Source organism: Scyliorhinus canicula, chromosome 5 (assembly GCF_902713615.1).
Source record: "Scyliorhinus canicula chromosome 5, sScyCan1.1, whole genome shotgun sequence".
Taxonomy (NCBI): Eukaryota; Metazoa; Chordata; class Chondrichthyes; order Carcharhiniformes; family Scyliorhinidae; genus Scyliorhinus; species Scyliorhinus canicula.
Window position 1 is genome coordinate 143,035,457 of NC_052150.1, and position 13,722 is coordinate 143,049,178.

The window sequence follows — 13,722 nt, forward strand, 5'->3', positions numbered from 1 at the left end:
CTGACATCAATAGTAGGGAAAATGCTACAATCTATAAGGGGTGCGATGAGATGGCATTCAGAAAATAAATAGCAAAATGGCACGGTCAACATGGATATCAATTTTGACAAATCTGAAATTTTATGAGGATGTAACTAGCAAAATACAGAAGGGGGAAATGGTGGATGTGGTATATTTAGATTTTCAGTAAGTTTTTGATAACATTCCAGAGTGGAATACATTGGCATGGAAGAACTAGTTAACAGACGGAAAACAGTAATAAATAAATGGGTCATTTTCAGGTTGGCAGGTCGTGACTACTGGGGTAGAGCAAGGAACATGCTGTGGCCCCAGCTATTCACAACCGATATAAATGATGTGGCTATCGGGATAAAACGGTAATATTCCATGTTGCAGATGACTCAAAACTAGATGAACAGGTGATTTGTGTGGAGGAACGCACACCACTTTTTAAAGGGGATTTTGGAGAGGCTACACGAGTGGGCAAAGAGAATTCTGATAATAATCCTCACAATGTGGAGAAATATGAGATTATAGTCTTAAGTAGGAAAACAGAACTACAGGGTATTTTAAAAATTGTGAAGAGCTGAACTTTATAGGGACTTTTGAGTAACAATGCTTCTTCTGCAATTGTATATGATTTGGTGTGACTGCACCTGGAATATGTTTCGCAGGTTTGGTCTCCTTACCCAAGGAAATATATTAATAACATGAAATTCTTACAGGGCTCAACAAAGGTAGTCACAGGAAGTGTGTTTCCCCTTCCACAAACTTTCTACTCATCCTAAAGTCCATTGCATACATCTTATTCTACAGCAAAACCTATTCACCCCATCACTATGCTCTTTGGAAATCTATGCCTCAACTCCCAAGTCTCCAATTATTTACATTTACAAACCTCATCTACAGTTTCCTTTATTACTTGCTCCACTCTTTCTCTGCAATAGCACTTCATACTACTCAATGCTTAGTTTCTTTACAAACATTTTCTGTTGGTGATTCCTCACAGAGACTTCCGTGCGTTTTAGTTTATCTAGCCTAAAACCTTAAATACCTCTGGCCTAAACATTAAATCAGTATCCCCAAACCTTGAACCATCATCTAATGGGAGCAGTCGTCCTTTGTCTACCTAGCTAAAACCAATTATCTTGTACACTTCTATCATATCTCCCCGCATCTCCTTGTTCGAAGGAGACCAACTCCAGTTTCTCAACCTATGTCCCAACTAAATTCCCTCAACTAGACCCTTCTGGTACATTCTCCGGTTTCCTCTCAAGGACCTTCACATCTTTCCTAAAGTGTAGTGACCAGAACAGACCCACAATACTGTCATCGTGGTCTCAACCAGAGCTGTATAAGTTTTATATTCAATTCTAGGTTTATGAAGCCCTAGATGAACACGCGTTTAGTACTCTCAATATGTCCCACACCTTGAAAGATCCATATACATGACCTCCAGGTCTCTACCTGCACAAGATTAAAATGGTGCCATTAAGTATACAATGTCTCCCCCAGCCCTTCTGCCCAAATGTATCACCTTTCACTTCTCCAATCACTTTACATCTGCCACTTATCTACCTATTCGGCTAGCGATGTCTTATTGCAGTCGATTGATATCATCCGCACTGTTTGCATCACCTCTGAAGTTTGGTTTAAACAGTAAATTTTGCTTTGTACTGTAATATCCAAGTCATTTAAAGCAGTGGCCACCACATTAGGAATGGGCAATAAATGCTGGTCTGTCCGGCACCATCTACATCCAATTGAAATCTTTTTCTTTAAAACTGCATTTTCTGTGCTATTTCATCAAGACTTTCTTAAACCATGTGGACAACATTCACTGCCTTTACTTTCAATCGACTGTTGTCTGTCACTTCACCAACACCGAGCCCTGTGGAACAGCACTTAAAACAACTTTCCACTTACAAGAGGAACCATTGACCATTACCCTTTGTTTCCTGTTACTACGCCAACTTTTTATCCAGTTTGCCACATTGCACTGAATCTCATGGGCTTTCATTTTCTTGACCAATCTGTCATGTGGGGCTTTGTCAAAAGCCTTGTTAAAATTCATGAACATTCACTGCATGACCTTCATCAACCTTTCTTGTCACTTCCTCAAAGGATTTGATCAAATTTGTCAGGCAAGACCTTCCTTTAACAAGTCCATGCTGACTATCCCCGACTAATCCATGCCTTTCTATGTGACAGTTAATCATATCTCTCGGAACTGATTCTACTAATTTCCCCACCACTGATGCAAGAGTAACTGGCCTATAATTGAAGGGCATTTCCTTCGATCCCTTTTTAAACAATGGTACCATGTTTACATTTCTCCAGTACCTCCCCCGTGTCTAGCGAGGATCGGAAAATCAGCCTTAGAGCATCTGCTATCTTCTCAATGACCTTCTTCAGTAGCCTCGGAAATAACTATGAGGAGATTGAATAAACTGGGATGTTTCTCCCTAGAAAGACAGAGGCCGAGGGGCGACCTGATAGAAGTTTATAAAATTATTACTTTTTAAAATAAATTTAGAGTACCCAATTAATTTTTTCCCAATTATGGGGCAATTTAGCGTGGCCAATCCACCTACCCTGCACATCTTTGGGTTGTGGGGGCGAAATCCATGCAAACACTGGGAGACTGTGCAAACTCCACACAGACAGTGACCTAGAGCCAGGATCGAACATGGGACCTCAGCACCGTGAGGCAGCAATGCTAACCACTGTGCCACCGTGCTGCCCCTAAGTTTATAAAATTATTAAAGGTATAGATAGGGGTGAAGGATGAACAGTTAGAGGCTATTTCCCAGGGTGGAATTGAAAATTACAAGGGGGAGTTTCTTTTTTGTTTACACAGAGGGTGGTTGTGGCCTGGCACAGTTCCATCTTTCTCCGTGCTGGTGCCAGTGTACCATGAATTGAAACCCATTTCTCCCCCACCAATCCACCGTCTATGATATTTTACTCAAATCTATGTGCTCCTGACTCGGGTAGTATTCCAGAGATTATTAAATTTGTGACTATACTTTTTTAATTTAGCCCCCAGCTGCTCATACTCCCTCAGCGTAATATCTGTTTTACCCATATTGTTGGTACTCACATGAATCACGATAACTGGATCCTTTCCCTCCCACTCTAGTTCCTCTTTAGACCGAGGGGATGACTTTAATCCTGACACCAGGCAGGCAACACATTTTGGACTCCCATCATCTCCCATTCCCTCTCCTCTTGCTTCTTGTTTTTTCATAAAATTCCCCAAGTGCAGCACTCTGTAGAACTGGATTCCATGCTACTTATGCCATGTGTTAGCAAAAGCCTCCTGCAGTCATACTAGCAAAAATTCCAATTACTGCTGTCAGTAATTACCAGTTACCTGGAACTGGGCTCATACTTTTGTTCTACAAGGGTAGATACTAGGCAAAGATGAATGGTATTCCAGTCAGTCTCATAGATGCCCCTCATTATACAAATAAACAAGAGCCTTACCTTCATTTTTATCAGCATCTAATAAGTTCTGGAACTCCGTATGAAAAATTTCTAAATGTTTTTCAATAAGTACTTGTTCACATTTACGAGCCAGCTCATCTTGTGTACTTTCATGAAGATAAACCTGTACGCGGCGTTGTTCCTCTAGCAGCCGAGCTTCCGCCTGCAAAACAAAATCTGTCATCCGCAAGAATGCTTCCAACAACTTTTGATCTACAAATTTCAACGGGCTCAGTCAGCTGACAAAATAAGTACCTGGAATCATATATATACACATGTGTGTGTGGGGAGGGGCAAGACCAATATTGGGAGGGGGAACAGTAATATTGAGAGAAAGTGCGCAAACCCCCCCCTTTCCGGGAAAATAATTTATAGCAGAGCATCTTCTAAAAAGAGATTTCCTAGGGGCTGCACGGTGGTGCAGTGGTTAGCACTGCTGCATACGGCGCCGATAACCCGGGTTCGACTCCCGGCTCTGGGTCACTGTCCGTGGGGAGTTTGCATGTTCTCCCAGTGTCTGCGTGGGTCTCATCCCCACAACCCAAAGATGTGCAGAGTAGGTGGATTGGCCATGCTAAATTGCCCCTTAATTGGAAAAAATTAATTGGATACTCTAAAAAAAAAATAATTTTTTAAATTTTTTTTGTTTAAAAAAAAGGGATTTCCAAACAGCTAAGCTTGTAAATGTTCAAATCAATAACTGTTTAAAAGAGAGACCCCATAAGAGCAGAATTAGGCCACTCAGCCCATCGAGTCTGCTTCGCCATTCAATCATGGCTGATATTTTCTCATCCCCATTCTCCTGCCTTCTCCCGTTAACCCCTAATCCCCTTATTATTCAAGAACCTATCTATCACTGTCTTAAAACACTCAGTGATTTGGCCTCCCCAGCCTTCTCATAGAATTTGTATAGAATTTACAGTGCAGGAGGCGGCCATTCGGCCCATCGAGTATGCACCGGCTCTTGGAAAGAGCACCCTACCCACGGTCAACACCTCCACCCTATCCCCATAACCCAGTAACCCCACCCAACACCAAGGGCAATTTTGGACACTATGGGCAACTTATCATGGCCAATCCACCTAACCTGCACATCTTTAGACTGTGGGAGGAAACCGGAACACCCGGAGGAAACCCACGCACACACGGGGAGGATGTGCAAACTCCGCACAGACAGTGACCCAAGCCGGAATCGAACCTGGAGCTGTAAAGCAATTGTGCTGTCCACAATGCTACCGTGCTTCCCTTTGTGGCAAAGAGTTCCACAGATTCACCACCCTCTGGCTGAAGAAATTCCTCATTCTCAGTTTTAAAGGATTGTCCCTTTAGTTTGAGATTATGTCCTCTAGTTCTAGTTTTTCCTACAAGTGGAAACATCCACTCCATGTCCATTCTATCCAGGCCTCGAAGTATCCTGTAAGTTTCAATAACATCCTCCCTCATCCATCTAAACTCTTGAGTACAGACCCAGAGTCCTCAACCATTCCTCATACAACAAGCTCTTCATTCCAGGGATCATTCTTGTGAACCTCCTCTGAAACCTTTCCAAAGCCAGCACACCCTTCCTTAAAATGGGGCCCAAAACTGCTCATAATACTCAAAATGGGGTATGACCAGAGCCTTATACAGCCTCAGGAGAACATCCCTGCTCTTGTATTCTAGCCCTTGCAACACGAATGCTAACATGCAGTTGCCTTCCTAACTGCCGACTGAACCTGCACGTTAACCTTAAGAGAATCTTGAACAAGGACTCCCAGGTCCCTTTATGCTTCTGATTTCCTAAGCATTTTCCCATTTAGAAAATAGTCTATGCCTCTATTCCTCCTTCCAAAGTGCATAATCTCACTTTTCCACATTGCATTCCATCTGCTACATCTTTGCCCACTCTCCTAGCCTTTCCAAGACATTCTGCAGATCCTCTGTTTCCTCAATACTACCTGTCCCTCTACATCTCTTTGTATCATCTGAAAACTTAGCAACACTGCCTTCAGTCCCTTCTTTAAGATCGTTAATGCATATTGTGAAAAGTTGTGGTCCCAGCACCGACCCCAGAGGCACACCAATAGTCACCGGCTGCCATCCTGAAAAAGACTCCTTTAATTTAATCTTTATTGTCACAAGTAGGCTTACATTAACACTGCAATGAAGTTAATGCAAAAAGCCCCAAGTCGCCACATCCCGGTGCCTGTTTGGTACATGGAGAGTGAATTCAGAATGCCCAAATTACCTAACAGCACGTGTTTCGGGACTTATGGGAGGAAACCGGAGCACCCGGAGGAAACCCATGCAGACACAGGGAGAACGTGCAGACTCCACATAGACAGTGACCCAAGTCTGGAATAGAACCTGAGACCCTGGCGCTGAGAAGCATCAGTGCTAAGCACTGCACTACTGTGCTGCCCACTCTCTGCCTTCTGCCAGTCAGCCAATCCTCTATCCATGTCAAGATCTTACCCTCAACACCATGGGCTCTCAATTTATTTAACAGTCTCCTATACGTCACCTTGTCAAAGACCTTCTGGAAATCAACTGAAATCATGCCCACTGGTTCTCCTTTTTCTAACTTTCTTGTTACCTCCTCAAAGAACTCTTAACAGATTTGAGAGACATGACCACTCCTTGACGAAGCCATGCTGACTCAGTCCTATTTTATCATGCACTTCCAACGTGGTCTCATCTCTAATAATGGACTCTAAAATCTTACCAATGACCAATATCAGGCTGACCGGCCTATAATTTCCCATCTTCTGCCTCTCTCCCTTCTTAAACAGCGGTGTTACATTAGCCACTTTCCAGTCCTCTGGGACCCTCCCTGCTTCCAGTGATTCCTGAAAGATCACCATCAATGCCGCCACAATCTCCTCAGCTATCTCCTTTAGAACCCTGGGGTTTGGTTCATCCGCTCCAGGTGATTTATCCACCTTCAGACCTTTCAGTTTCCCTAGACCCTTCTACTTCTGTGATGGCCACTACACTCACATGTGCCCCCTGATTCACCTGGAGCTCTGGCATCCCACTGGTGTCTTCCACCGTGAAGACTGATGCAAAGTAACTGTTCAGTTCCTCTGCCATTTCTTTGTTTCCCAATTATTACTTCTCCAGCCTCATTTTCCAGTGTCCAGTGTCTATTTTTTTTTTTTTGCCTCTCTTACTTTTTATATAATTTTTATTGGAATTTTTTACAGAAAATATAAAACATAACGACAAACAATGAAATGCAACACAATAACCCATAATAACTGTGACACCCCCAGACCGTATCGGCGCATGTATCACATCCCCCCACCCCCCCAACCCTAATGAACAACAAAAGAACTTAAAAAATATTAAAATTAAATAACAAACATAGTCATTGTCGCCCCCCCCCCCCCCCCCCCCCCCCCCTTTCCCTCCCCTTTTCCCTCCCCGGGTTGCTGCTGCTGCTGTCCCCGTACCCTATCGTTGAGCCAGAAAGTCGAGAAAAGGCTGCCACCGCCTAAAGAACCCTTGTACCGACCCTCTCAGGGCGAATTTGACCTTCTCTAGCTTAATGAAACCCGCCATGTCATTGATCCAGGTCTCCACGCTTGGGGGCCTCGCATCCTTCCATTGTAGCAAGATCCTTCGCCGGGCTACTAGGGACGCAAAGGCCAGCACACCGGCCTCTTTCGCCTCCTGCACTCCCGGCTCCACCCCAACCCCAAAAATCGCGAGTCCCCATCCTGGCTTTACCCTGGATCCCACCACCCTCGATACCGTCCTCGCCACCCCTTCCAGAACTCCTCCAGTGCCGGGCATGCCCAGAACATATGGGCATGGTTCGCTGGACTCCCCGAGCACCTGACACACCTGTCCTCACCCCCAAAGAACCTACTCATCCTCGTCCCAGTCATGTGGGCCCGGTGCAGCACCTTGAATTGGATGAGGCTAAGCCGCGCACACGAGGAGGAAGAATTAACCATCTCCAGGGCATCAGCCCATGTCCCGTCTTCGATCTGTTCCCCCAGTTCCCCCTCCCACTTCGTTTTCAGCTCCTCTACTGACGCCTCCTCCGCCTCCTGCATAACCTTGTAGATATCAGATATCTTCCCCTCTCCGACCCAGACCCCCGAAAGCACCCTGTCGCTCACCCCCCTCGCGGGAAGCGAAGGGAATCCCTCCACCTGCCGCCTAGCAAATGCCTTTACCTGCAGATACCTGAACATGTTCCCCGGGGGGAGCCCAAATTTCTCCTCCAACTCCCCCAGGCTCGCAAACCTCCCATCAATAAACAGGTCCCTCAGCTGTCTGATGCCCGCTCTGTGCCAACCCTGAAATCCCCCATCAATGTTCCCCGGGACGAACCTATGGTTCCCCCTTAACGGAGCCTCCATCGAGCCCCCCACTTCTCCCCTATGTCGCCTCCACTGCCCCCAAATCTTGAGGGTAGCCGCCACCACCGGACTCGTGGTATACCTCGTAGGAGGGAACGGCCACGGCGCCGTTACCAGGGCCCCCAGGCTTGTATCGCCACAGGACGCCCTCTCCATCCGTTTCCATGCTGCCCCCTCCCCCTCCATTACCCACTTGCGCACCATCGACACATTGGCCGCCCAATAATACCCCGAGAGATTGGGTAACGCCAGCCCCCCACCATCTCTACCCCGCTCCAAGAAGACCCTCTTCACCCTCGGGGTCCCATGCGCCCAAACAAAGCTCATGATGCTGCTAGTCACCCTTCTAAAAAAGGCCCTAGGGATAAAGATGGGCAAACACTGAAAAAGGAACAAGAACCTCGGGAGAACCGTCATTTTGACGGACTGCACTCTACCCGCCAACGATAGCGGCACCATGTCCCACCTTTTAAATTCCTCTTCCATCTGCTCCACCAGCCTGGTAAAATTAAGCTTATGGAGAGTCCCCCAACTCCTGGCCACCTGCACCCCCAGGTATCTGAAACTCTTCACTGCCCTCTTAAATGGGAGTCTCCCGATTCCCTCCTCCTGATCACCCGGGTGTACTACAAATACCTCACTCTTGCCTAAATTTAACTTATAGCCCGAGAAGCCCCCAAATTCCGCTAACAGCTCCATCACCCCCGGCATTCCCCCTTCTGGATCCGCCACATACAACAGCAGGTCGTCCGCATACAGCGATACACGATGTTCCTCCCCACCCCGCACCAGACCCCTCCATCTCCCTGACTCCCTCAACGCCATAGCCAAAGGTTCAATCGCCAGTGCAAAGAGCAAGGGGGACAGAGGGCACCCCTGCCTGGTCCCACGGTAGAGCCTAAAGTACTCCGATCTCCTTCCATTGGTAACTACACTCGCCATCGGAGCCGCGTAGAGCAGCCTCACCCATTTGATGAATCCCTCCCCGAATCCGAACCGCTCCAGCACCTCCCACAGGTACCCCCACTCAACTCTATCAAATGCTTTCTCCGCATCCAGCGCCACCACTATCTCAGCCTCCCCCTCCACTGCCGGCATCATAATAACATTTAGTAATCTCCGCACATTCGTGTTGAGCTGCCGTCCCTTGACAAATCCTGTCTGATCCTCATGTATCACCCCTGGCACACAGTCCTCTATCCTGGTGGCCAGGATCTTCGCCAGCAACTTAGCGTCAACATTGAGGAGCGAGATAGGCCTGTATGATCCACACTGCAAGGGGTCCTTATCCCGCTTCAGGATCAGAGAGATCAGTGCCCGCGACATCGTCGGGGGCAAAGCCCCCCCCTCCCATGCCTCATTGAAGGCTCGCACCAACAGGGGGCCCACCAGATCCGCATACTTTTTATAAAATTCCACCGGGAACCCGTCCGGCCCCGGCGCCTTACCTGACTGCATTTGCCCGATCCCCCTGACTAGCTCCTCCAACTCTATCGGCGCCCCCAGCCCCTCTACCAGCTCCTCTTGAACCCTTGGGAAGCATAGCCTGTTCATGAAGCTCTCCATCCCCCCTCTCCCCATCGGAGGTTCTGACCGGTACAGTTCCTCGTAGAAGTCCCTAAAGACCCCATTTACTTCTGTCCCCTTCTGCATTACATTCCCACCCCTATCCGTCACTCCACCAATTTCCCTAGCCGCATCCCGCCTGCGGAGCTGATGCGCCAACATCCTGCTCGCCTTCTCCCCATACTCATATACCGCGCCCTGCGACCTCCTCCACTGTGTCTCTGCCTTTCTGGTGGTCAACAAGTCAAATTTGGCCTGCAAACTACGCCGTTCCCCCAGCAACCCCTCCTCCGGTGCCTCCGCGTATCTCCTATCCACATCCAGGAGCTCCCCCACCAGTCTCTCCCTCTCCTTCCTCTCCCTCCTTTCCCTATGGGTCCGTATGGAGATCAGCTCCCCCCGGATCACTGCTTTCAGAGCCTCCCAGACCATCCCCACCCGGACCTCCCCCGTGTCGTTGGTATCAAGATACCCCTCAATACTTCCCCGGACCCTCCTACACACCTCCTCATCAGCCAGCAGCCCCACATCCAGTCGCCAGAGCGGGCGCTGGTCCCACGCCTCCCCCATCTCCAGATCAACCCAGTGCGGAGCATGGTCTGAAATTGCTATGGCCGAATACTCTGCATCCTGCACCTTCGGGATCAATCCCCTGCTCAGGATGAAGAAATCTATTTGGGAATAGACCCTATGGACATGGGAGAAAAAGGAATACTCCCGCGCTCTCGGCCTCCCAAACCTCCAGGGATCCACCCCTCCCATCTGGTCCATAAACCCCCTCATTACTTTGGCCGCCGCCGGTCTCCTACCCGTCCTTGAACTGGACCGGTCCAGTGGGGGATCCAGCACTGTGTTAAAGTCTCCCCCCCATGATCAGGCCCCCTGCCTCTAGGTCCGGAATGCGGCCCAACAAGCGCCTCATGAAGCCGGCATCATCCCAATTCGGGGCATATACATTAACCAGCACCACCTTCTCTCCCTGCAGCCTACCCTTCACCATAATATATCTGCCCTCCTTGTCCGACACCACCTCAGCCGCCTCGAACGCCACCCTCTTCCCCACCAGAATCGCCACCCCCCCGGTTCTTCGCGTCCAATCCTGAGTGAAAAACCTGCCCCACCCACCCCTTCCTCAGACGAACCTGGTCCGCCACCTTCAAGTGGGTCTCCTGGAGCATAGCCACGTCCGCCTTCAGCCCCTTCAGATGAGAAATTACCCTAGTTCTCTTAACCGGCCCATTCAGCCCCCTCACGTTCCAGGTAATCAGACGGCAACCCGCCCCTCTCCCCCGCCGGCTAGCCATAGCTTATCGACTGCTCGCCCCAGGCCAGCTCGCCCCGCCTGACCCGTTCCCCATGGCGATAACGCCTCTCCTCTACCCCCCCGGCCCATGCCAGCTCCTTCTTGGCCATTCCAGCAGCAACCCGGTATCCCCCCCCACCCCCCCAGGCTAGGACCCCTCCTAGCCGCGACGCACCCTCCATGGTACTTCCGTGAGTCAGCTGACTTCTGCTGACCCGGCTGCTCCTGCCAAAACCCATCTCCTCCCAGCATGGGGTCATCCCCCTCTTGCCACACCTCCTTGGCCCCGCTTCAACGTGGGAAAGAAAACCAGTAGAGGCCACGCCCCCACCTCCAGCTCCGCCCCCCCTGCCCCGCAGCGCGGACAACCAGAGGAAAGCCCGCGCTTTCACACTGCCACACCCCACCCTTCTGACGCAGCTCCTCAAAATCCAGTTTCACCCCAACCCCCAGCCCCGTACCGAAGAGAACATATAAAGCACATGCCCCCAACGTTCCCCACTTACCCCACACCCATACCCAACAGACAAACCCACCCGGAAACAGAGCAAAAAGAAAACCAGCATAAAAAAAACACGTGTCAAAATTGAAGAACAGCAACAGCAAAAACAGCAACGGCCATAGCGTGTCCCCAGACCCTAGTTCGAGTCCAGCTTCTCCGCCTGTACAAAGGCCCACGCCTCCTCCGGGGACTCGAAGTAGTGGTGCCGGTCCTTATATGTCACCCACAGACGCGCAGGCTGCAGCATTCCAAATCTGACCTGCTTGGCATGCAGCACAGCCTTCGTCCGGTTGAACCCGGCCCGCCGCTTTGCCACCTCCGCACTCCAGTCCTGGTAGATTCGCACTATCGAATTCTCCCACTTGCTGCTCCTCTCTTTCTTGGCCCAGCGCAGCACACACTCCCGGTCACTAAATCGATGGAACCGCACCAGCACCGCCCGCGGGGGTTCATTTGCCTTAGGCCTCCTGGCCAGCACTCTGTGAGCTCCCTCCAGCTCCAGGGGCAAATGGAAGGACCCGCCTCCCCATCAACGAAGCTCAACATCGTGGTCACGTACGACGGGAGATTCCGACCCTTCCAGCCCCTCTGCCAGGCCCAGGATCCTCAAATTCTTTCGCCTCGTGCGAACGTCCAGCTCCTCCAAGCGGTCTTGCCACTTTTGTGAAGTGCCGTCGTGCACTCCACTTCCCACGAGGACCACGGCCTCCTCCTCCCGCTCAGCGGCTTGCTGCTGCAATTCTCGAATAGACACCTCCTGGGCCGCCTGGGTCCCAAGCAGCTTGTTGGTAGTCGCATTCAGGGAGTCCAGCAACTCAGCCTTCAGCTCCGCAAAACAGCGCAGAAGAGAGGCCTGCTGCTCCTGCGCCCACTTCCACCAGTCCTCGGGTGTTCCGCCGGCCGCCATTTTGTCCTGCTTCCTCCGCTTTTCTTGGGGAGCTGCTGCAGCTTTTTCCTTTGCCCCACTCCGGGTGAGCACCATAAATTATGGGGAATGCGCCTCTAGACACCTTCCCCCACCGGGATTCGTTGAGACAGCGCCGTTTGAGGCCCTCAAATCGGCCCAAAAGTCCTTAAGTAGCGGGAGCTGCGGTGCCGCACCTACAAAGCCGATTTTCTGACCGCTCCACTCCTAGTCCAGGCCATCCACCGGTGGAGAATCTGAGAAGGAGTGTTCCCACACGGGGAAAAGCCCAAACAGCACCACTGCGAGCCCTTAAAAGAGCCCCAAAGTCCGAAAATAGTGGGAGCCACCTGAACGTGCGCTTAGCTCCGCATCACCACTACCGGAAGTCCGTCTCCGCTTCTTCAATGGCCTTGGTGAGATCTTTTCACAGTTCTTCCCTCTGCTGCTGGAATTCAGCTTTCATAAAGGCCCTCAGGTCAGCTTGAGACCATAAGCTGGCCCTTCCCCCGCTAGCATGCTTGCTTTTGTTGTTGCTGTTCAGACAAATCCTGCACTGTTTCCAAGGGTCTGATAACCAAGAAACATCCTATTCCTGGGGGAAAATACTCCTTGAACCTTCACCCACGCCTTTTCATCGAAATTCCAACCCGTGCTGCCCAAAAAAGAGCTCTTTTCTGCAATATTAGGCAGGAGCTGCCTCTGTGTGCACACTACCTCCATAATGCACCCCGGAAGTCCCTCTCTTACTTTTTATATATTGAAAAAAAACTCTGCCTATCTTCTTTTATATTACTAGCTAGCTTACACTCATATTTCATCTTCTCCCCCCTTATTCCTTTTTACTATATACTATCCACTTATGCAAATCTGCAGTTACTTACCTTTTTCATGTATTCTGTTACAGGGTTTTGCTGCAGAAATTCAGTGCTTTCCTTGTGTAAAATCTCTCTGTGTCAGCCAAAATTGTGACTCAAATGATTCTTTATACACGGTTAATGTGGGTCCCCTTTGCAAAGCATCATCTTCATTCAGCCCAAGTTCCACTGTGAGCAAAATAAAAGCAATGAACAAAAACACACAGCTTGATAAATTTTCAGTCGACGGTTCATCTGATACACCTGACCACAAATATCAGAGTATTACATTTAAGGAAGTACAAGAACTTCAAATTACCTACGACTGAACCACACCCGGATCAGCCTGGTGTTGATGGTTTCACCATTTCGCTCCTTTTCAATGAGTTTCAAAACTGCATTTGTAACCTGACAGGAAAGAAAAACGGTATGTTGGTTACGCAATATCAATAATTCATTAATGTAATATTACTGCTCTCTTATAAACTCTAGTTGTGCAGATTCACTTATACACATGCAGACTGTAACAAGAGCCACTTGACATGCTCATCAGAGCTGGCTGACGTCTGCTTAAAGAAATTAGAAACACAAACTCAAATCTTTAGCCATCCTTAGTTCAAGCCAATTTCCCCAGCTGAAATCCAGAAACTTGACAGCAGTTAGAGAGTATGAGCTCCTTGGTGCATAGGGCTATTCCATTATACAATGACAAAACATTACTAAAGTGACATTAAATGAAGTGCTTGAAC

General features: G+C 49.2%; 1 protein-coding gene across 1 annotated transcript in view; it reads right to left on the reverse strand.

The window, feature by feature from the left end:
* Positions 1-13,722, reverse strand: part of LOC119966306 (cullin-1-like) — a 161,017-nt gene that overhangs the window by 73,635 nt on the left and 73,660 nt on the right. The window contains 5 exon segments of the mRNA XM_038797782.1: positions 3,490-3,652; positions 13,001-13,053; positions 13,056-13,079; positions 13,082-13,162; positions 13,297-13,381. Coding sequence (XP_038653710.1) covers positions 3,490-3,652; positions 13,001-13,053; positions 13,056-13,079; positions 13,082-13,162; positions 13,297-13,381 — 406 coding nt within the window.